The 20,762-nt window shown below is 39.5% G+C and overlaps 1 protein-coding gene across 3 annotated transcripts; it reads right to left on the bottom strand.

The window, feature by feature from the left end:
- Positions 1 to 1,238: 1,238 nt before the first annotated feature.
- DAZL (deleted in azoospermia like) lies at positions 1,239 to 20,289 on the bottom strand. 3 transcript variants are annotated; one of them, XM_036761502.1, is made up of 11 exons: positions 19,918 to 20,289; positions 16,688 to 16,834; positions 16,359 to 16,450; positions 13,200 to 13,251; positions 12,680 to 12,743; positions 12,433 to 12,572; positions 7,584 to 7,655; positions 6,875 to 6,925; positions 5,761 to 5,874; positions 4,612 to 4,710; positions 1,239 to 2,309 (listed from the first exon to the last, which is right to left on the bottom strand). In XM_036761502.1, exons 1-11 carry the CDS (start codon positions 19,918 to 19,920, stop codon positions 2,256 to 2,258), a joined length of 888 nt encoding a protein of 295 aa, XP_036617397.1. In that variant the 5' UTR covers positions 19,921 to 20,289; the 3' UTR covers positions 1,239 to 2,255. The 3 variants fall into 3 exon arrangements, with proteins under 3 accessions (XP_036617397.1, XP_036617396.1, XP_036617395.1); XM_036761501.1 differs by lacking the exon at positions 19,918 to 20,289 and adding an exon at positions 16,925 to 17,357 and having other exon boundaries at positions 2,103 to 2,309; XM_036761500.1 differs by lacking the exon at positions 19,918 to 20,289 and adding an exon at positions 18,340 to 19,145 and having other exon boundaries at positions 2,114 to 2,309.
- Positions 20,290 to 20,762: the final 473 nt, after the last annotated feature.

The following is a 20,762-nucleotide window of genomic DNA, read 5'->3' as shown; positions in this document are numbered from 1 at the left end:
ATATTAAACCCTCCCTTGGTACAAATTTTTGGCCCAGTTAAGATTTCTTCCAAGAAAAGGCATTTTTAATTTTTTTAATGAAAAGCAACTGAAAAAGATCTATTTCACTTAAACTGCCCTTTACAGCCAACTTTGCAGGAACACTAAGCTGAATACCTATATGGCTAACGACATCAAAGAAATATGGCCCTCTAGCTATGTATACATGGTCATTAACCATACATAATAAAATGCCTATAGTAGTTATCAGCACTTCTGAAACTGGGTTTCTCAATTTCTATTGGGTATTTTAATGTAAATTAAATGCCAGTACCATGCTTTGAGAGCATGTTTCTGTTTAAAACCATTATCCCTGCTTGTAGGAGTTTTGAACCTTTTACATTCCTGTGTCAATCTTTTCTATACATTAATTCTTCAGAAAATAAGGCCAAAAAAAAAGTCATAGCCTCCCTCCCTCCCCTTCACACTCGTTTGTCCTTGAGGTATAGTGGGGCAATAGCTCTGCAGAACTCAAGCACAACTTGGAAATGAGTGGGAGTCTTTTTCCTAGAAAGATACATGCAACAGCAAAGGAATGGCAAAGCTTATATCTATCTGAATGTAAAAGACAATTTCAGATCCTGGGGAGAAGTAGGCACCTGGGTTTTTTAGATGACGGGTTACTCCCATCCTTCCTAACTTAGGATGTGAAGTATCAAAACTCAGGCTTGTAGGAAGACTGGAGTCAAAGCCAATGGCAGCTGTGTTTGGACAAGATGAAAACTGCCAGGAAGTCCCTCTTCTTCAAGGCTCTTGTTCCAAACTAATGGCTATGGGAGGCCAGACTATAGAGACACAAACTTCCAACTGTGTTGGCCTGTGAGCCCACTACTACCTTTACAAGGTTTATTGACACACTGACTGCTCAGACTGCTGACTCTTGGATTTCAAATCACTGGTTCCAGGATGAAATGTAGCCAGGTAACTAATTACTACACTTAGAGAAGAAAAAAAGACTCTCTCTACTGAGACAGACTTGTCCTCTTCTCACCTATTACAATGTATAGAGTCCACTTAGGGCAGGCAGAGGAGCATCTGATTAACCCAAATGTTGGATATGGATTTGTAACTCTTGAGTGCAGTACTCCCAGGTATACGCTTTCAACTATGTATGACGTGATGTTTATCAGTGCTAATGCTTTCTATTTTGAGCCTCTTGGGCCTATTTTACTTTAAAAAAAAAAGAAGAAAATGCAATAGGTTAACAAACAAAAATAAAATTTATTTGTTACATGACAAATAACTAAAATTTGTTTTTTTTATAAAAGCAATTCCTTTCAGATACTCTGATTAACCTTTAAGTGACATAAAAAAAAGCTTCAGCATCCTTTTTAATGCCAATATTTTGCACAATTTAGATATAGCTATTGAAGTAAGTCTTAGCAGTAAAAAACACAAAAAAAGGAAAGGAAAAAAAGGAAGAAAAAGAAAAGTAACCCACCGAGAAGCTTATGTATCTAGTAAGGTTTGGTTAGCATTAGTTTTTAAAATTACATCCAGAATTTGAATTACCCTAATTGCAATCCCAATCAATTATCTATTGTTGGACTCTGGGTACTTTGTAAGCAAAATTGAACTAATATACCTAACACCCAATGATTGGATTGTCTGTAGAGAATCTGCTATATAATACTGGGTTTAGAATTGGAGGTCTTCAATTAAGCTACAACTTTATATATTTGGTTCCACTGATTAAAAATGCAGTTTTAAAAAGTCTGCTTCTGTGGCAAATATCTAGAATTAAATTACAAACACAAAGCATTGTATTGTAAATATAGTACTGCTGAAGAGGTATATCTTGGAGATTAAATGCTAAGAACAGTCAAACTGTCAAAATTCTGACCTTTCAAAACACTAAGTTTGTATAAAGCAAAATTTTGAAAACCAACATTTGCCTTTAACGTCTCAAAAACATTTCAGTACCAGTTGAAGCACTAACATGTAAACCCTTAAGTTACACCCCTGTCCACTTCAACTGCGAACTCAACATAGAACCAATTACTAAGTGAACATCCAAAGTAGAATAGTTTCAATGCAAAATAAACACAACATACTAAGAAAATTAACACAACTTGCACAGAAAATCTTGCAATAAGTTGTCAAAAAATTCAGAATTAACTTTCCATAATAGTGGAAAACAGGAACTCTCTGTATCTTCGTAATACTCAAAAACAGTAACTATTGTCCACAACACTGGAAGCTTCAGCAGAGAGGATTCAAACGGATTTAAGCACAGCCCTACTTCTTCTAAAGTGATGTACTCTTTTGTCCTGGAAGAAATATACATATTCCATTTACTTCAGTGAAAAATTCCTATTATTGATATAACCTAAAAAAAAAGAACAAGATTATAAAGTACTACATTTGAGTAACTTTTTTTTCTTTTTTTGAGTAATTTTAACATATTATTTATAAAACATAATATTTTAACAAATAATTTAGGTCATGAGAGTCTATATAAATGTTCAGTTTTCTTTCAAAAACAGAACCTCTTAGAAGAATTAAGAATATTATGAAAAAAAAAGAATATTGTGAAATACAAGTCCTGAACACCTTTCTAAGAATCTGGCCAATCTGATTTATTTGTTCAGTTAAAAGCAAAAAATTACACATCAAAACATATAGAGGACACTGAAATTCATAAATATCATTTTAGACAATCAATTGATGTACAATCAAAATTGTTACTGATATTAATACAATTACCAATTTCTGCTGGTCAAAATTTCCAATTATTTTTAAATAGTTAAAAAAAATTAACTAAAGAACACCCGGCAGAAATCTTCCTTCACGTTCCTTCTTAAAATCCCATTATGTTAAATAGATAAAAGTCTAAAAACCTTGATTTTTTTTCCTTCCCTAGGATGCAGATCCAGAAAACTTTTATAGGAGTGAAGGGGAAAATCACAATATATGGAAATAATTTTAAAAATGTCTTCCTTCTATAGGTAGAAAGAAGGTAGTACACTACACATGTATCCTACCTCGAGACTCCTTACATTTGCCCTAATTTCTACTGATGACAGGATACAGGGTCCTAAGGAAGGGGAGAGGCAGAGACCACTAGTAAATACAGTATTTTTGCCATTTAACAAAGCTGACTCAACTATGTCTCTTTTTCTTCAAGGACTGTGCCAACTTTGCAAACCTTAAAATGCTCTATAGATAAATGTGAGTGATACTCATACATGAAGCCAGCAAAAAACAAACCACCAACCCAGGTTATGTTATGACAGTAAGGTTCTCTCCTAGAAATTTGTTTCCTCAGGATGAACTTCTATTGCACTGAAGCAAAAGCCTTAGCATCAAAAAGGCATACTGTAGATATTCATGAACCCTAAAGGAAAACTTTACTTGAAAAGCTTTTCCCTCCTTTTTGATCTTTAAAGATATATAGAAGAACTACTTATTCATCTCCCCCCTCCCCCGCCACCCCACCTCCCGCCAGTATACAAGGAAGTGAATCATCTTGTACACCTTCAGATAGGGCCATTGTCTGACAGGAGCAGCCAGAAAACTTACATTAGCTGTTGCTGGAAAATAATAAAAGTAAATAGCCCACAATTCCATGGTATTTCCTTCCCAGCCTTGTGACACCATGCCATTTTCACACATGAGAAAACTGAAGCCGAGGTGATATCACCTGCCAAAATCTGCCAGAGCTGGTACATGGCAGGGCCTCTACACCATGTCAATCCCTAGCTTTTATTAAATACTATTCTTACTCCCAAGGAAGATTACCCAAGTTTAGTCCTGCTCTCATGGCTGCTCTCATGAGTCATGGCCTCTTTAGGGTTGCAGAACCTTTTGGGGATTGAGGGAGCCCATCATTGTAATGTGAATGTCTCTCAAGACACAGAGAAGTAAAGAGGGATTTAGGCTCTGTGGGCATGTTAGGTAGAAGCCATCCATCACGCAGAGTCCCTTGTCCATGCACGTAGTGGAAGAAAGACATTCTCCTTCCACTGGGTTATGGCACCAAAAATAAATTGGCCCAAAGCAGGTTCCTCTTACAATATTTGCACCATGAGTTCCATAAGTGAGTTTCCTCAACAGCTGTCACATTCATAAATTCCCTGAGAAGAAGAGATCTGGGAAGTTCAACAGGAGGGCTAAGTGATTTGTCCAGTCTCACAGAGTGAGTTAGGAGAAGACCCATGACTGCAAGTCAGGCCTGGACTTCAAATTCAAACTTTCATGCTTTGATGACTCCAAATTGGCTTCTATTTTTTCTCTAATCAACTCACTTCACCTTATTCCAAAAGAACTACTGTTTTCCCTTGACTAATCCATTCATAGCCACCATATTCTATACCGTCTTCCTTATCTAGACCTAACAATCTCTTTTGACTCACTTCTTCCAGGAAGGCTTTGGAATATAATCTATCACTACAGGCTTCTTCCCTAAGGACAAACTAGATAATAAAGTTTTAAATCGTGTGCTGCTGGGCCGAACTCTCACTGTGATTTATTTGATCAAGTGGCCCCAGTAGTCAGAATATGAATAATATAAAAGGAATATTTTAAAACTTTAAACTAAATTATCATTTTTTCAAACTTTTCACTCTATACCTTGAAGTAGTCATCTTGTGTGACAAGAGCATTTCTCAGTCTTGTCTCTGGATTGAACAAACAGGATACCACTGTCTGTATGCTTCGGTCCACAGATTTCTGAAACACAGAGCTTGTTAGCAGTATATGCCTAAAGGCTCCATAAACCTCTCTTTTATTCAATAGTAAAAAGATCGTCTTCTAAAAGTTTAATTGAAAGCACTGTTCCCTTCCATGCTAAGACTTCTGACAGTCACGAGTACTAACAAATGTCACTAAGTTCTACTGTTTAAAGCTTTTGTTCATGACTCTTTCTTAAATTTTCTTAATAATAGCAATAAAAACCAACCCTGATTTTTCTAGAAAAATAATATACAGCTCAATACTTTTAGTCTCAAGAGTTCCAAAAACATTAAAAACGTAAGAAAATAAAATTCCATAACCACTGTATAATCATGAAATAGGATCAGTTTTATATACTTTACAGAATCACACAAAGTGCATACTGTAAAATGGCAAGTTATCATCTGGCTGGATAAATACTAAATATTGGCCAGAAAAAAACATAAATTAATCATTACCCTGAAGCAAAATTTTTGAAGCTACCAACGTATTTTTTCTTCTGACAAATGTGCTTAATCAATGTTTGTTAGTTAAGACTGACTGTGGGAGAGGGGGGAGGAAGAAAAAGAGAGGTGGTGCTCTAGACCAGTAACTTAATTGGTTAAGAATTCCCTAGTCTGGAGGCAATTGTGTGTAATTTATCATACTAAGACAGCTACCTGGGGGACCAGAGAGGTTAAGTGATTTGCCTGTGGTTATAAATCTAGTTCAGTGTCAAAGGCAGAACCTGAATTCAGGTCTTCCTGATTCCAAGGTCAGCTGTCTACCAATTAACGAGCACTGCCTCTCAACACTACCATGATCGCTACAGATAAAAGGATGACAATTTAAGGATAAAAAGGATTTAAGAAACAGTGGCTCACACGTTCATATAGAAAACTTGGGGCTTCCAAATTCTCGTATGCTAACTTATGTGATTAGAGTTCATCTCTACGGCCAGAAATTTGGGTAAAGTTACCAATTTCCCAAGGATTATCATTGGGTTTTGGCGACTATCAGAATGTAAACAGAGATGACTATTATTCCAGGCTGAAATCACCCCCTTGCCTTTTGTTGGCCATTCCCAGAGGACTGTGTGACCTCATGGACGGAGCACTCCGTCTGCAGGACTTCAGCTCCTGGGTCCACTTCACTGCAGTGATAATTCATAGCTGTATAAGCCTACATTTAAAACATAAAAATAGAGTCATAGGCGCTAAAAGAGATTTCTATTATCTTCTCTTCCAAAGTATGTGCTGATGTTATAATTTAGAAGGCAGACTTCATAATCTGACTGAATCCCAATCCATCTTATTCTGCTTCATAAAATTTGTTTTAAGTAAAATCATCTTATAGGAGAAAAAAGAATCTTCTAGCTAAAAAAAGCCAGCCTAAAGAACACAATATTTGAAAAATCTATCTAAATTTCTATCTAATCAACTAAGTAACTAGGACCTGAAGCCAATGTGCCCATTTATTATAAACATAATCTAAATAATACATATGTTCATACACACGTGTGCATGTGGACCAGTCTTGTGATTTCACTGATAGTACTGGATACAATGTACACAAGCACCTTTCCTATAATTTACATTCTTAGAGCTGTCTGGGGCACTGAGGGGTCAATGATTTGGCTCATGGTCAATGCAGCCAACACAGGTCGGAGGCAATACTTGAATGCAGGTCCTTCTAACTCCAAAGCCAATTCTCCATCTGCTACTCCATGTTGTATCTGTACTCCAGAGATAATGACATGTAAATACACATAGCAGACGTATCTGGCCCTTCTAAATCAGAATTCTTCTAAATGCAAAATTTACCACAATGTTACATACTTTCCTTGTACCTTTAAATTCAAATTTTATTGAAATTTTCCAATTATTTTTCTTTTTCTTGCGGCAAAAACAAATGAGCTCTTAATTTTGAACCCTCTGTTTAGACTGTAAACTCATCAAGTAATTCTAAACACCGACGGTGTGCAAGATACTTGACGCTATTTAGGAATACAAAAGAAAATGGTGACTAACTCCTACCACGGAGGGGCTTACAAATCTAGCTACCACGGAATTAATGAAACATGTTATACCCGACAACAGAACAGCCAGTCAACAGATAACTAAATAATGTTCTATAAAACACTAAGGAAGATTAGAAGTTTGTATTTTTTGATTCCCCTTACCGGAGGTATAACATAACTCCTTTGTTCCCCAGCAGGCCACTGTGGAGGTACCTTAAAACAAAAGAAACACTGATTTTGCAATTTTTTCTTAAAGTATCTAATAACTTAAATATGGTTATTTATTGTGTTTATTCATGTTAAAGCAGAATAAAAGAAAGTTCGTACAATTCTGTTTCTGTTAAATTCACCCTAACTTTTCTCTACTTTTTTGGAGTCAGGTTTCAAGCAGACATGGGCATGGCATAGTTTTCTGAATTTCTCCCCGTAGAGTAAGTCAATATCTGATAAATATTTGAAGAAATTAATCTAAAATCAGGGATAGCTGACCTACCTGAACTTCAATGCTACATTAAGAATTAGGTAATAAATTTTATTTTGACCCCTCCTCACAAAACAAAACAACACATACAAGTACGCTATGCTAGATTACAGTATAGGTGGGAAGTTTTTGTGAAAGCAGAGAACTCTTCTTACACAACAGAGAACTCAACATATTTTCTAATGTATAGAGAAATTTGGTGAAGGGAGCCAAACTTCAGAAAATAAAAAAGAACATTCTTCAAATTTCAACTACTAGAGCACCATTTTTCATTCCTGTCTCTGGCACACTTCCCTCATTAAAAGAGCAAACTATCTGGGGAAAAAATTAGCATCAAGTGAAACATCCCAACATCCAAAGAATGTCTTTGTCCTTTTTTTTTAAAGTTACCTGATAGTTATATATAGGCAGCTGATATCCAGTGATGAGTTGGACTGGTGAGTTGGGGTAAGGAGGATATGCCTAAAAATGAAATGTAATTAGTGTTTTTCTATGACAAGGCACCATTTAAAAAAGTTGTTTTATAAGAGGGACATTTCTAAAGTAAAGAAACTTACAAATTTAAGAAATCTAGGCATGCTCAAATGAGTTTAATATATACAGCAATCACAACTCAGTAAACCTGATACAAAACAGAGGAAGAATATTTTTTGATGCATGTTTTCATTATCAAATGTTAGCCAAATTCCAGGGAAAAAAAGGAAATAACCTTGTGAGTCAAGTGGCTGACTTTCATAGCAAAGGCAGAATTTCAGATATGTAATGACATCCTTAAGTCCTTTTTTAAGTAGTGGGAAGCAAAACTAGGATAGTCTTCAATTAACTATCATGCCCATCCTACATCTCTCTGATCTCCCTTTTACACTGCACTTTTCTCACCCAATTCTCGTAACTTTTTCAACCCCATGTCAAATATCTTCATTGTCCCTGGAAGACCAGAACTTTAATTCTTTGAAGACTACTTGAATTGCTGCCTGATGAGCCATTAAGAATCACACTTTTAAAAAAGACGAGCCTTTCTTTCAGGGAAAGGTGTCATGAGCAGCACTATACAGTACAATTTTCCAAGGACAATCTAGTTTACTCCTGCTGAATTCTGGGTTTTTTCCACTAATCATGATATAGGTACTAATGGACCAACTTTACTGGTTGTCCAACCAAACCCATCTCATAGTACAGGAAATAGGAATTTTTCATCTACTTATTTCTGTGTGACTAGTTAGACCAAACTTGAATAGCTACAGATCTCATCAGAGCTTGAAATGGACAACACAAAACACAAGAAGGAACATCCACAGCACCACTTCTAGGGAATCCCTCTTCTATTTGGATTCTACACAGAATATTCTCCTACTGACTTAAGTACTATAGGCAGGTATGTCTCCCTGCTTTATACTTCATGATGTTAATAAAGCAGGTTAAACAAAGTCATCACTCTTGCCATAGGCTTTGAGCGATTTCGTATTATTTTTTATATATGTATTGAAGATGCCCTTTTGGAGAAAAGCATAATGTTCCACTGTCCCAAATCAAATGTTTCCCTAATCAATAAACATACATGGTGAGATCATCTATTCTCTACACCTTTTACTCAAGTCTGACTTTAAAAATTGAAGTTTGCTGTGTAGTATAATTTATGGAAAGCTGCTTGTTCCTTTCTCAAACCTTCATCAAGGATGCTCTCAAAGTGCATAGATTTTTCTCATAAAAACTGTGTAGAGAGATGGAGTATGCATTTAGGTTGGAAGTTGCTATTCTCTTCACTTAAAAAAAAAAGCAATCAGGTCTGAGGTTCCCCCCAAGCCTTTGTCAATTTTCCTTTTTAAGATGCTCCAATGAACTCAAAATTGTGGCGTCTTTTGTGCACTGTCTGTTCTCTCTCTCTCCTCCCAATCTGTTTTTTTTTCATGCTATTTCTATTTCTTAATGTGACACATAACCAGACCTAGGGTTGAAATCTAAATGCGGTGGTTACAACGAATTGACAGAAGTGTTTGTTACAGAAATAAATTTCTTTGCCATTTTATGTTTCTTGTTTTCCCTATTCCACCTTTATCTGCCCTTGAGATGACTTTGCTTTTGTTTCTCGACAAGATTCCCACAAACTTGTTTTTGCCTCCACTGCCACTTGTGTTTTGAGTCAGTATCACATATAATTTTCCACCAGCCTCTCCCATGTAAAATCTAACAAACGAGTTTTTCCTCTGAAAGTCTGCTCCTTTTTACTTTCATCTTCTCTGCTCGGTACAGCAGAGGAGCAAGTGTTTGCTGCTGGAAGACACTGTTCTGCTGCGATTAAGCATCCTTAGGATATGTTAACAGTCTGTCAGTGCCTGTCTTTTCATCTGTTTCCCATTTTCTAGCACAGGTAACTTCTTTCAACAGAACAGGACCAAACTGTCATTTGGATGCAAAACTTATCTCCTCGTTTTCATTCTTCCTTTGACATAGATGTTGATGTGGTCTAAAAACAGATCTATAGATTAGGAAATGCCTGCCACATTGCTAACTAGTCATCTCCTACCTGTCCAATGTCTCATCTTTATTCTCATAGTACTCATGATCGATTGTAGCAACGACCTAAAACTCTTTCCTCTTCCTCTCTCGTGTCTTATTCCTGAATGATGTTTTCCAACGTTTTCTGGGCCATCTTTGAGCTTTTAGTGTGTTGATTTCATTGGAAGGGTTTTATCAAAGTGACTGTATAATCTGTACCTCTTCGATCTCTGCAACAGTTGGCATATAATCTATAATTATTTGCATGATCTTTTTGCAATGCTTATCTCGAGCACTGCAATGCAAGATCAAACAGCTCGCGGAATGATGTTCTTTTCTTCTTACTCTTTGGACACACGATAAAGCCAACTCTGCCAACTCCTTTATTTGTCTTTTCAAGGAGAACCCTAGAGTTCCTGCCCTTAGGGCCAACTTCATTTTGTCTTATGGTTTCATTAATATGGAGAATGTTACATTTGATTATAATTCTTCTACTAAGCACCCACTCTGCCACTGAACAAGCTTCATCCATTTAAAGATAATCAGCTAAGAATGTGTGTAGACAACCTCAAAGCTATATGGTTCTTAGCATCCACTAGACCCCATTACTACCACTGTCATCATTGGCCAAAGGGGTCATGGCTTTGTCATCAGTGGGCAACTACTCAACAAGAGGATCCTCTCTGTACTTTGCTAGGCTAGTCCCTGGAAAAGTCTGTTGCCAAGAGTATGAATCAAACCTATTGTAGCACAACAGAACTTGCCAGAGAGCTCATTTTCCATTGACATTGCCTTCAAGAACCCAGAATCCCAATGAGGCATCAGAATTGTACTTTGTGGAGATTCTTCTATGCAATAGGGTCTTAATGAGTGTTTCTTGATTATGACAAGTGGCATGCACAAATCAGTCCAGAACAGGGATGCACCCCTTCCCCAAAATGCCAAAGACAACAGAAAGGACTTTTAAGCTAAAGTCAAAGTAAGGAAAGCAACAAGAACAGAATAGGCCTGCTTGAATAAGATGGTGTAATGTTGACAGAAAACAGAAGAGCTGCTCAATTCCAGTTTTGCTTCCATCATCTTCAGCAAGGAGAATGGTCTTTATGCTGACAAACTTTGGGCACACGTTGGAGAGAGAGCAACAGAAGGTCAAGACATGGGCAGTGCTCTAGCTAGTTTTTAAATGTCTTCAGGGGTAGCTAGGTGGTGCAGTGAGTAAAGCACCGGCCCTGGAGTCAGGAGGACCTGAGTTCAAATCCGGCCTCAGACACCTGACACTTGTACTAGCTGCATGACCTTGGGCAAGTCACTTAACCCCAATTGCCCTGCCAAAAAGCAAAAAAAAAAAAAAAAAAAAAGTCTTCAAGTTTTGGAGCCAGAAGAAATAATAATCCAAAGTACAGAAAGAACTCATAGAAGTGATCACTAGAAGTATTCTTTGAAAAAACACCAAAAAAGTAAAAGCCCCAGAAAACAACAAAAACTTTATTCCAATTTTAAAAATACAAAAAACCCTGATGCCTAAATTTAGTTCCCAATTAAATTCTAGAATGAATTATTAAATTAACGCCTGTAAACATTTAGAACGGAATACAGATCTACTCAAAACCAATCAGATCAAACTAACCTCATTTCTTTAATAGGATTCATTAGGAGAACAGATCAGAGAGATACCACCTGAAACAATCTATACTCTTAACTTCAGTAAAACTTTTGACAAGCCTCTCCGTAATTTCCTAAGATAGTGAAATGTGAATTAGATGAGACCACAGCAAGTAGATTCACCATTGAAGGAAACACTGTTCTCAGAGTCTTCTGCCTTTTAACATTTTTAATCAACGACTTGATTGAAGATATAAAAGACATATCGAGTTTGTAAATGTTACAAGCTTGGAGGAAGAACTGCTGACATAGTGGATGAAAGACATAAAAATTCACCAAGACTTGAACAAGTTACTAGAAAGTAGGGTAAAAACAAAGATGATTTAAAATATTAAATGTAGGACTTTGCACTTAATTCTATTAAATTTCAGCTATACGAGCATGGAATAGTGGAGATTCCTGGCTTGGCAGCAATTAAAACTGAAAAGGATTTGAATCATTTCACTACCTGTAAAACTCAGAGGTGACATGTGATCACTAAAAACAAAACTAACGAAGCCTTAGGTTCTATTAACACAAGGACCCATTTCTGATAATGGGGAACAATGACATCCCTGCGACCTGAATCGTCAGACCCTATACGAAGCAGAGCTGAATTTATTCTGGGAACTACGGGTTTAATGGTGACATTGACAAACAAGGACATGGCCAAAGGAAAGCAATTAACAAAGCACCTCGAAATATTTCACTTGGAGACACGACCACATGGAGACACAACTGTTGTTCTAAATCATTTAATGCGCTGTTAAACGGAAATAGTAAAAGGAATTATGGGACCCCAGAAATCCAATGGGTACTTACCACAGGAGAGCAGATTTTAGCTCAGGATAGGGAAGAACGCTGTAACAATTAGAGGTCTCCAAAAGTCGACTAGGATCCCTTGTGGGGCAGGGAGTTCCTCATCACTGAAAGTGCTTAAGCAGAAGCTATATAAACTTTTATCAGGGATATTACAGAGGATATTCCTGAAGCAGGTACCAAGTTAGACTCAATGTTCCCTAGGGTTCCCAGATTGATTCCATGATTTTGGACCACAGTAATACATGTAGAAACTGAAAAATTAAGAGCTCAGATAACTTACCTGGACATACTGAGTGATGGGGTTCATCATAGCTGGAGGCTGCATATATGTCTCTGTGTTTGGATTGCTCCAGACACTATGAAACTGCGGTGCTGGTGGAGGGTTAAAAACCAAAGGACGTGGCTGCACATGATAGGCACCTTTAAAAGAAAAAAAAAGGCAAAATAATAATAATTTCAACATTTGAAAAAACTATTGTAATAACAACCAAAAAACTCTTCCCAAACACTTTTATATATGCACTCACATAAATTTTGTTTCCTGATTGCCGGTCCCAGTTTCAACTTTTTACCATGGAAATTTATCTGTGACTGGGGGGAAAAAAGTAGTAGTTTTCTCAGTGTCTTTCCTAAAGATGACCATCAGAGTTTACTGTAGGGAGCTGTGGAAGATGTGCATAAACTACTCTGCCTCAATAGTAACCAATGCTTCCTGAATAGACAAGTGCGGGAGGGTCAGCTAAATTAAGCTCTACCATTATTGGCAGTGGCTCTTATTTCATTTAGTCTTTTTTCCTTTCCCAAAGAGAATATATGTGCACATAACAATTCTTTCTACCCTGGATCCATCCCTTCTCTAAAACTGGGGAACCAACTACAGGGAAATGTTCAGGAATTCTGGCAAGTTAGTACATGGTTTAAGTTTCAAAACTATAGGATGAGAAGAAACTGTCTCTGTGTTTACAAACATATGTAAGTACTCCAAAGAAATCAAAATACCATTACCACCAAAAGCCAAAATAAAATTTTTTTAAAAAGATTACTTACTTCTACTATTTTCTGCACATCCACATCATTATAAAACGAAACAAATCCATAGCTAGAAAGGCAGATTAAAGATGATTAATAGGATATGTTATCACCATCAAGCAATTATAATTTCAGGAACTTTCTCCCTCTCAGATTTTATGAAATCATGTCAGATAGAAATGAGGATGTAACTTTTGGGAAGAATTCTTAATTCTTGAGATATCATCCCTATTTTATGCAGGAGGAGCCTACCTTGGACGGTCTTCCTATTAAACTTCTCTAGTCTCCACAGTCCATAATTAATACAATTTAGGTGCCCAGGAAATATCTGTGGATTGACTATAACCTTAGTTTAGACTAATAGCTCCCTTTCAGTCTAAGGTTCAAGGGTTATTCCCTAAAAGAGACCTTTCTTAATTCCCCCAGGTTCATACCCCATCATAACTTTGTATATCTCTTATATTTATTTACTTATCTGAGTATGTTGTATGTCTATCCCCCCAGTAGAATAGAAGCTCCTTGGATTAACTACCAGTGCCCAGCATATTAAGTAGGCTATTTTAATTTTTTCTTTTTTAAAAGTAGGCTATTAAAAAAGTTAAATGAAATGTCTATTTAATGTTTTGCTCTATTTAAACCCCAACTTCTAACCATCCACCTTATGATACTATTCTTCACACACCCCTACTCCCACCCCACATTCTCTCACTATTAGCTTAAAACCAGGAATGTATAAATATATAGAACATTAGGGGTACTTTATAAAATGTTAATTTCAGTAACTATTAATGAAAATTAACTGCTAAAATACAACTTAAAAAACCCACTACAGATAAAACTATACAATCCCTTTTTAATTAGTGAACTGATTTTTCTAGTTAGGAGAGTGCTGGTAATATTTCTGAGAAGCCATTTATTTAGAAAGCCCATATTCAGTGGATGAGATCTTAAGATTTCATGTCCAGGAGTTGTTAAATCTTTTTTGTATCATGGAGCCTCCCCTGCTTCCCCCACGTAGTCTGGTGTAATCTAAGGTTCTTGGAATGTTTTGAAATGTGTAAAAATAAAATACACAGGATTACAAAGGAAACAGATTATACCACAAAACAGTAAACAAAAAATTTTCCCCCAAGTTCAAACAATCAAGAGCTACCTGATCTTGCTGGAAGGATACAAAGTACTATACCTGGACTTTGGCAAGGCATTTGCAAAAGTCTTTCATGATCATCTTTATTGATAAGATGAAGAAATATAGGTTTGACTGACAATAGTTATGTGAATTGGAAGCTGGTTGAATGATGGATCAGTCTTAAATCTAATGAGATTTCCCTCATTATATAAATGAGGAAACCAAGGCCCAGAGCAGTTAAGTAACCAGGCCATTGTCATGCACATAGTACAAGCAAGCAGAACAGAGCTGGGATTTTCACGCACATAAATCTCAGCTGGGAGAAAAGGGTTATTGGCCTATGTGTATGCACACCAAACTCTGTTCCTTACCCACTCAATCTCAGTTAACACTCAAAACTACTCTGGTTATAATGACTTCTCCCCAAAAACCTTCTACGTAAAGGTACTTTTTATAGTAAAGGGATGAAACAGGAGAGGCAAGAGATGCTGTTGGAAGCTTCGTCTACTTGAGACCGAGGTCTGAGTCAAAAGAAGTTTCTGCCACTTGATCTGTACGAGGCTAAAGAATATGTTAAGACAAGACAAGAAGAGAAGCAGATTCCTTAAATCTATCAAGGTGACACACCTAAGAACCCAACTAATCATGTAACTTTTTGAAAGAAATTCAAGTACTATCTGTTTGAAAAATTCCCCTCAAATGGCAAATATTTTGAATTAATGTTAAGAACAGGTAAAAAAGGGCTGATTTAAAACATATAAACTATTTTGGTTTGATAGTCTGCAAATCTGCGCAGCTTGCCTATAAAAATATATCTAAAATGTAAACAATGAAAATTTTAAGTGTTTGTCATATAGGAAAAAAAGTTTTGTGATAATCTTTATATATAAGATAAATAAATATGTTCAACCAACAGCACAATTAGGTAGATTTCAAATTGTTTGAAACGATCAGTCCCCCAAGTATGATGGTTAATGCATTGATGTCAACTTGGAAAAGGGATGGGCAAAGATCTGTCCCATGGGCACATTATTAAGATTTTATACAAACCAACTTAATAAAGAAGAAATCTAATCAAACAAAATAGTTTTCTAATGGAAGTGCCAATTATGTATTTCTCCCCAAAAATCTGCATTACTATTTGAAATAACTTGTGATATTAATAAATCTTTGTTCAAATGACCTCTCATAATTTTTAGTCACAAACACCGAATTGAGAAATTCAATTCTGAAAAACTGTAAAGAATTTTATACTTTCAAATGGAGCACTTTTCATAGCAACTTCCTTATGAGGTAGACACTTTCAAATGGAACCATAAAGTGCTTTTTAAGTGAAAGAGACGTGTGACAAAGGGATGGAGGAGTGGAAATTCAAATTGTTCTGTCAACTTACCAGGTAGAAAACTGCCTAGTTTACTTAAGAGTTTGGAAAGGGAAATAGTTATTAATCTGTTCAATTGTACTTTCCCAACAAAACACAGGCTAGTAGAAAACCTCTGAAAACAGGGTAGGAAAAGGCCCTCACAACATACTGGTATCAAGTCACGAAGTGTTTCAAGGTATTTTAGTTTGTTTTCCTCAAATGTCAACTGTTTTTGTCCTAAAATCATGTAAAAGTTTATGGGAAAATTTAATGCACTGTGGCACATTGGAAGAAAACATAACGAATTATTAAAGGAGGAAAAATATAATCTTTAAGCTTGGAGTAGCAGGCATTTGTGGCTAGATATCAAGAAACTAAGCTACTTCAGCTACAACATTGGTAAGGGCCAGGCCTTTGCATCTAAACACGTTCTTTAAAAAGTAATGCAATGAATCATGTAGTAGTCCAGTTTTATTGATGAAGCTATTAAGGTACCAATTTTAAGATTTGTTTCTCTAATGATTTCACTAAACATCCAGATTACTTTCACCAACAAATATTAAGCATGTCTTACTTACCCACCGACACAGCTATAAACATACCAATTTTAAAGATTTGCTTCTCTAGTAATTTCAGTAACATCCATATACTTTCAGTGAATCAATTGAAACACAATCTTACTTACCCTTTGGACACACCAGTTCGATCAGTGATTATCTTCACTTCTTTCACTGAACCATATCTAGCAAAGAAGCTTCTAATTTCTGTTTCATCCATCTATGAAAAAGAATTTAGCTTCAAAAATAAAAATTCTGCATCCCAAATTCCCAACTCAAATATAAAAAACAAGTCCTTCCCTCATTAACTCAAAACTGCACAAAGCTTTGTCTCAATGGTTTTCTGATCCAGTTAGTCAAACAGAGAACCAAATACAGGATTTATATTAAGTTTATACAAGGAATAAACCCACAAGGCTCAAACCCGATTAACTACTAAGAATCTTGAATACCATACCCTAACATCAATTCCACCAACAAACACTGTATTTGGCATGATTTTGCCTTCTGGTAAAACATATCCCTGGCCGGCTGTGGCTGCTGATGATTGGGTACTGGCTTCTCTTGAAATGGTTGAGTTTGGAGTCTCAGGATTTGCAGCAGACTGTAATTTGAAAAAAAGAAAAAAAAAGACACATAATAACCAACCACAAAAGAAAAAAATTATTCGAAATAAAATAAAATTCTAACTTACATTCAAAAAACCAAATGCTTTCATGTAAATAGCTTCCATTTCCAAGTGAGCCAATAACAAGACTATCTTGGCTAAACAAATTAGTTTTAAAGTCAGGTCCTAAAAGGAATCATTGTAAAAATTCTCCACAGCGGGACTGATATTTTTCTCAGGCTGTTGCTCACTGCCATTCCATATATGTAAATGAGTTTTTTTAAAATACGAAAACTTTTAAGAGAACTGGTAAAAAGAAAATCAGAAAGACTAATTTTAAAAAATTATGTGTAATGCAAAATAAGGTTATTATTTAAAAAGACTTTCTGTTATATTTCAGTTAACAAGATTTTTGCTTCAATTAGGTCATAAAACAGATATGCCAAGTCCTAAAAGAAATCAAGCTGTGGCTAAAGAAAACCAGGCATCAGGGCATAAAAGCCTCTCCTTCCTATTTACCAAAATTACCATGGTACTTGAAAATATAACTCTTCCCTTTGTGTGCTAGCTATGTTTTGGTACTGGATGGCAGAATCATTATTACCTCATATAGGCCCCAGCTTGTGCTATGTAGTGGGGGCTTATGACCCTCTTCCCTATTGTGATTTGTCAACTGTCTCTGAAGAGCACTTTCTTCTTTCTAAAAAAGGTTCAAATCAGTTCTACCGATAATCCTCAATTTACTCATTCTTACAATCTTTAATGAGGTTGATTGGCAGAAGAAATGCTATTTCTACTTCCCCAAAAAAGGAAAGGACAAGGAGATGATGAGAAGAAATCAAGCCAGTGGCAGAGCTAAGACACATATACACAAAGTTTTCTTCCCATACTACACCACAAGTATAATAAAAATTGTTCAGGCATGGAATTTAATTTTTTTAATCAATTACTTTCTTAATAATTCTCTTTATATAGTAAAAACTTGTTTGTAAAAAGTATTACAAAGTAATTTCAAGGTCAGTAATTCAAAGAACACAGCACTAACTTCTTAATTTTTCTTTCTGGAGGACAAATTTCTATTGAGCCTGAATTCCAAGTGCCTGTATGTATGTCACTTTAAATGACAGAGATGAGGCTCATGCCCCTGGCTATTAAAGAACAAGTGAGGACAGAAATTTTTAATGGTATGTATTATGACAAAACATTAAGTAAAACATTCCAGTACTTGAATTTTCAAGATAACAAGAAGAAAGACTTATTTTTATTAAACCTAATGAAGCTGAGACACCAAAGCTGTAGTACTTGATTGGACTGTCTTCATTTGAATACATGGAAAGACGTATTATTCTGGAGGATTATTCGAGGATAGGAACTTAGATGGGAAACGTGGGGAAGAGATAGAAGGGAAATTGAACACAAAGCACTTTGATAATTAGGCCTCCATTTTTCTTTTGTTTGCTACAGATTAACTTTTACGTCAATTTTCTTAACTGGAAACATACTTCATAGGTGACAGACTTTTCGAAGACCCAGGAAGATCTGGAAGTCATCTGCAGGTAAACTTTTGGTGTGGGACTTCAACTATTGCTAATGGGAATAAAGTAAATCATATTCTGCCCTCCAGGACAGGGGTCATTTTATTTTTGAAATGGTAGCATACGTATGGACTGTCTCAGCTATTAGGAAAAGGGATTAGTTAGGCTCTAGTAAGAAAACGATTCTTCAGGTGGTCAATCAGAGAGGGGGGGGTGGGGAAACTCTAAACCTAGCAAATACTCTCTTCCCTGGACTAAATCTCCTAACGCGTAAAATGAGAGCTTTGCTCTTGGTTTTCAAGACTTTTTTCCCCCAGCTCTGACATTCCTTCCCGCACCCCTCCCCCCGCCCCCGCCGTGTTTCTGCCCCCTCCGCCCATCTCTTCCAACCACAGCGTCGGGGCTGCCCGGCCTCTGGTCTTTCCCTAGCCTTCTGCTCGGGGCCGGGCACACTGGTGGTTGTTCAGTCGTGTCCGACTCTTCGCGACCCCGCAGGGGGCTTTCTGGGCCAAAGAACGCCTGACATACAGTCCGCGCTCCATAAATCCCCCCCCCCCCGCCCCCGCGGCGGTTCTGCAAGAGCGCGGCTCCTCCGTAGCCGGCAGGTGGCGCCCCAGGCTAACAAAGCGCCGGGAGCCAGGCGGAATGGAGGCGTCGGGCGCGCGCACCGGGCACACGCGCGCGCACACACGCGGGTTCAGGCGTCACCCCAACCCAGCCTTTGGGCCGCGGGTCCCTCCGTGCCCTCCCCCGGTCCCCTCCGCCCCACTCCCGAGGGCCCGTGCCCCAGCCCCCCGCGGCGGCGCCCCTCCTCTCCAGGCGAGGCCATGTGCTGGGGCGGGGCTCGGTTAAAGGCGGGAGCGGGCGCGGCGGCCACGAGGACGAGCCGCGGAGAGGGCGGGGCCGAGGACTTTAGGGAAAACCGCCTCTGGGCCCCCCCCCCCCGCCTTAGGAGTGGGGGGCCCTTCAGGCTCCCGGAAGCGCAGGAGGCACAAGGGGGGGAAGGAAGGGGGCCATAGGGGCTCTGCCCTTACTGATGGGGGGCGCAGGACCCCCGCCCCGCAATTATTAGGTCATAAAAATCACCGAGTTAAGAGCGGGGTCGATTTGCTTTGGAAACGGGGATCCCCCCCCCCGATATTTCAGCGTTGAACTCCCTGGCTCTTCGGCACAATAAAGTCCCCCTCTAGTCTAAGGGGCACCCCGAAACGGAGGAGCTCCCCCTTCGCGGTCGGGGCGCCCCGAAAGCCTGGTTCAAGTACTTCCCGGGCCTCGCGGCCCCTCCCCCCGCGGCCTTTTTCTTCTCTTCAGGACTTTGGGGCGGTGGGGGAGGGGAGGCGAGGTCATCCCAGGTTGGGGGGGGTGGTCCCCGGGAAGGGTGCCCCACATGGCCGCCGAGCGGCTGGCCGCGGGCGCAGCGCTTCGGGCCCAAGCTTAAGGCGTCGGCCCAGGCCACAGGCCCCGGCCTCGTCTGGGCGAGGCGCCCCGCGCCCTCCTCCCTCAGCGGCCCGAGCCGTCGAAGGCTCCGGGCTCTGTCTCACTCACCATGATCTCGGGCGGCGACGGCAGCGGCGGCTCCTCCCGCGACGATTAAAGCCCCCGACCGCGGGGTCGGTGTCGGCTGAGTGCGGGGGAGATTAAAGCCCGGTTCGGTCCGGCCCGGCCCGCAGCGCCCCTAGCTCGCGCTCCCTGCCTCGCCTGCCCTCGAAGAACCCGACGACGACCCCTTGAGCGGCGCGTCCCCGTCCCTGGCTCGGGCTGGCCCTGGGTCCTCCTGTCTGCTCTGCCCCGCGCTGCCCCCTAGCTGCGCCGCCCCGCGTTGCACCGCGACCCAGCCCGGCCTGCGCCGCTACCTCCCGCCCTCCGCGCCCCTTGGTCGCCGCGGCTCCGCCAGCACAGGCCGCCCCCGCACACTGCACAGGGCACTACCGCCGCCGCGGGCTTTAGGGAGCGCTCGCGTCCCACCGCCTTTCCGGCCCGGGGGGCGCGAGCGCGGGGCGCCGCCGAACAAAGGTTCCCCCGCCCGCCGGGCCCGGCTGGATCTGTGCCGACGCCGAGCGGCCTGCAGGGAACGTGAGGGGTGGACACCGGGCGGAAGCCAGGAGGGAGGGGGCCCTGAGCAGCCCTCAGCGTTAGAGCGGAAGCTTCTCGAGGGCGGCGGGTTTCCATTCTGTCCGGGCTCCTGGCACATAGTAGGCCCTCAACAAACGCTCTTTCAGTGGTAGGACAGAGGAGTCCTTAACCCAAGACTCTCCCAAGACCCCTGGAGCCATTAGAATGTAAGCTCCTCCAGGGCAGGGGCTTTCCCCCGAGTATTTGTCCCTCTCCTCCTCTTAGCGCCTGCCTGGCTTCCGGCAGAAGCCTCGTGGTGCTGGTCACTCCTTTGGACA

Source organism: Trichosurus vulpecula, chromosome 5, assembly GCF_011100635.1.
Source record: "Trichosurus vulpecula isolate mTriVul1 chromosome 5, mTriVul1.pri, whole genome shotgun sequence".
In the NCBI taxonomy this organism is placed as follows: Eukaryota; Metazoa; Chordata; class Mammalia; order Diprotodontia; family Phalangeridae; genus Trichosurus; species Trichosurus vulpecula.
Note: the sequence above shows the minus strand (reverse complement) of the source record. Positions and strands in the feature narration are given on the sequence as shown.

Coding starts and splice junctions, on each gene's coding strand:
- DAZL (XM_036761500.1), bottom strand. CDS start 18,387: ATGACTTCCAGATCTTCCTGGGTCTTCGAAAAGTCTGTCACCTATGAA. Junction 16,835..18,339: donor AAAAGTCTGTCACCTATGAA/GTATGTTTCCAG, acceptor TTCAAATTACAG/TCTGCTGCAAATCCTGAGAC. Junction 13,252..16,358: donor CGAACTGGTGTGTCCAAAGG/GTAAGTAAGATT, acceptor CTGCCTTTCTAG/CTATGGATTTGTTTCGTTTT.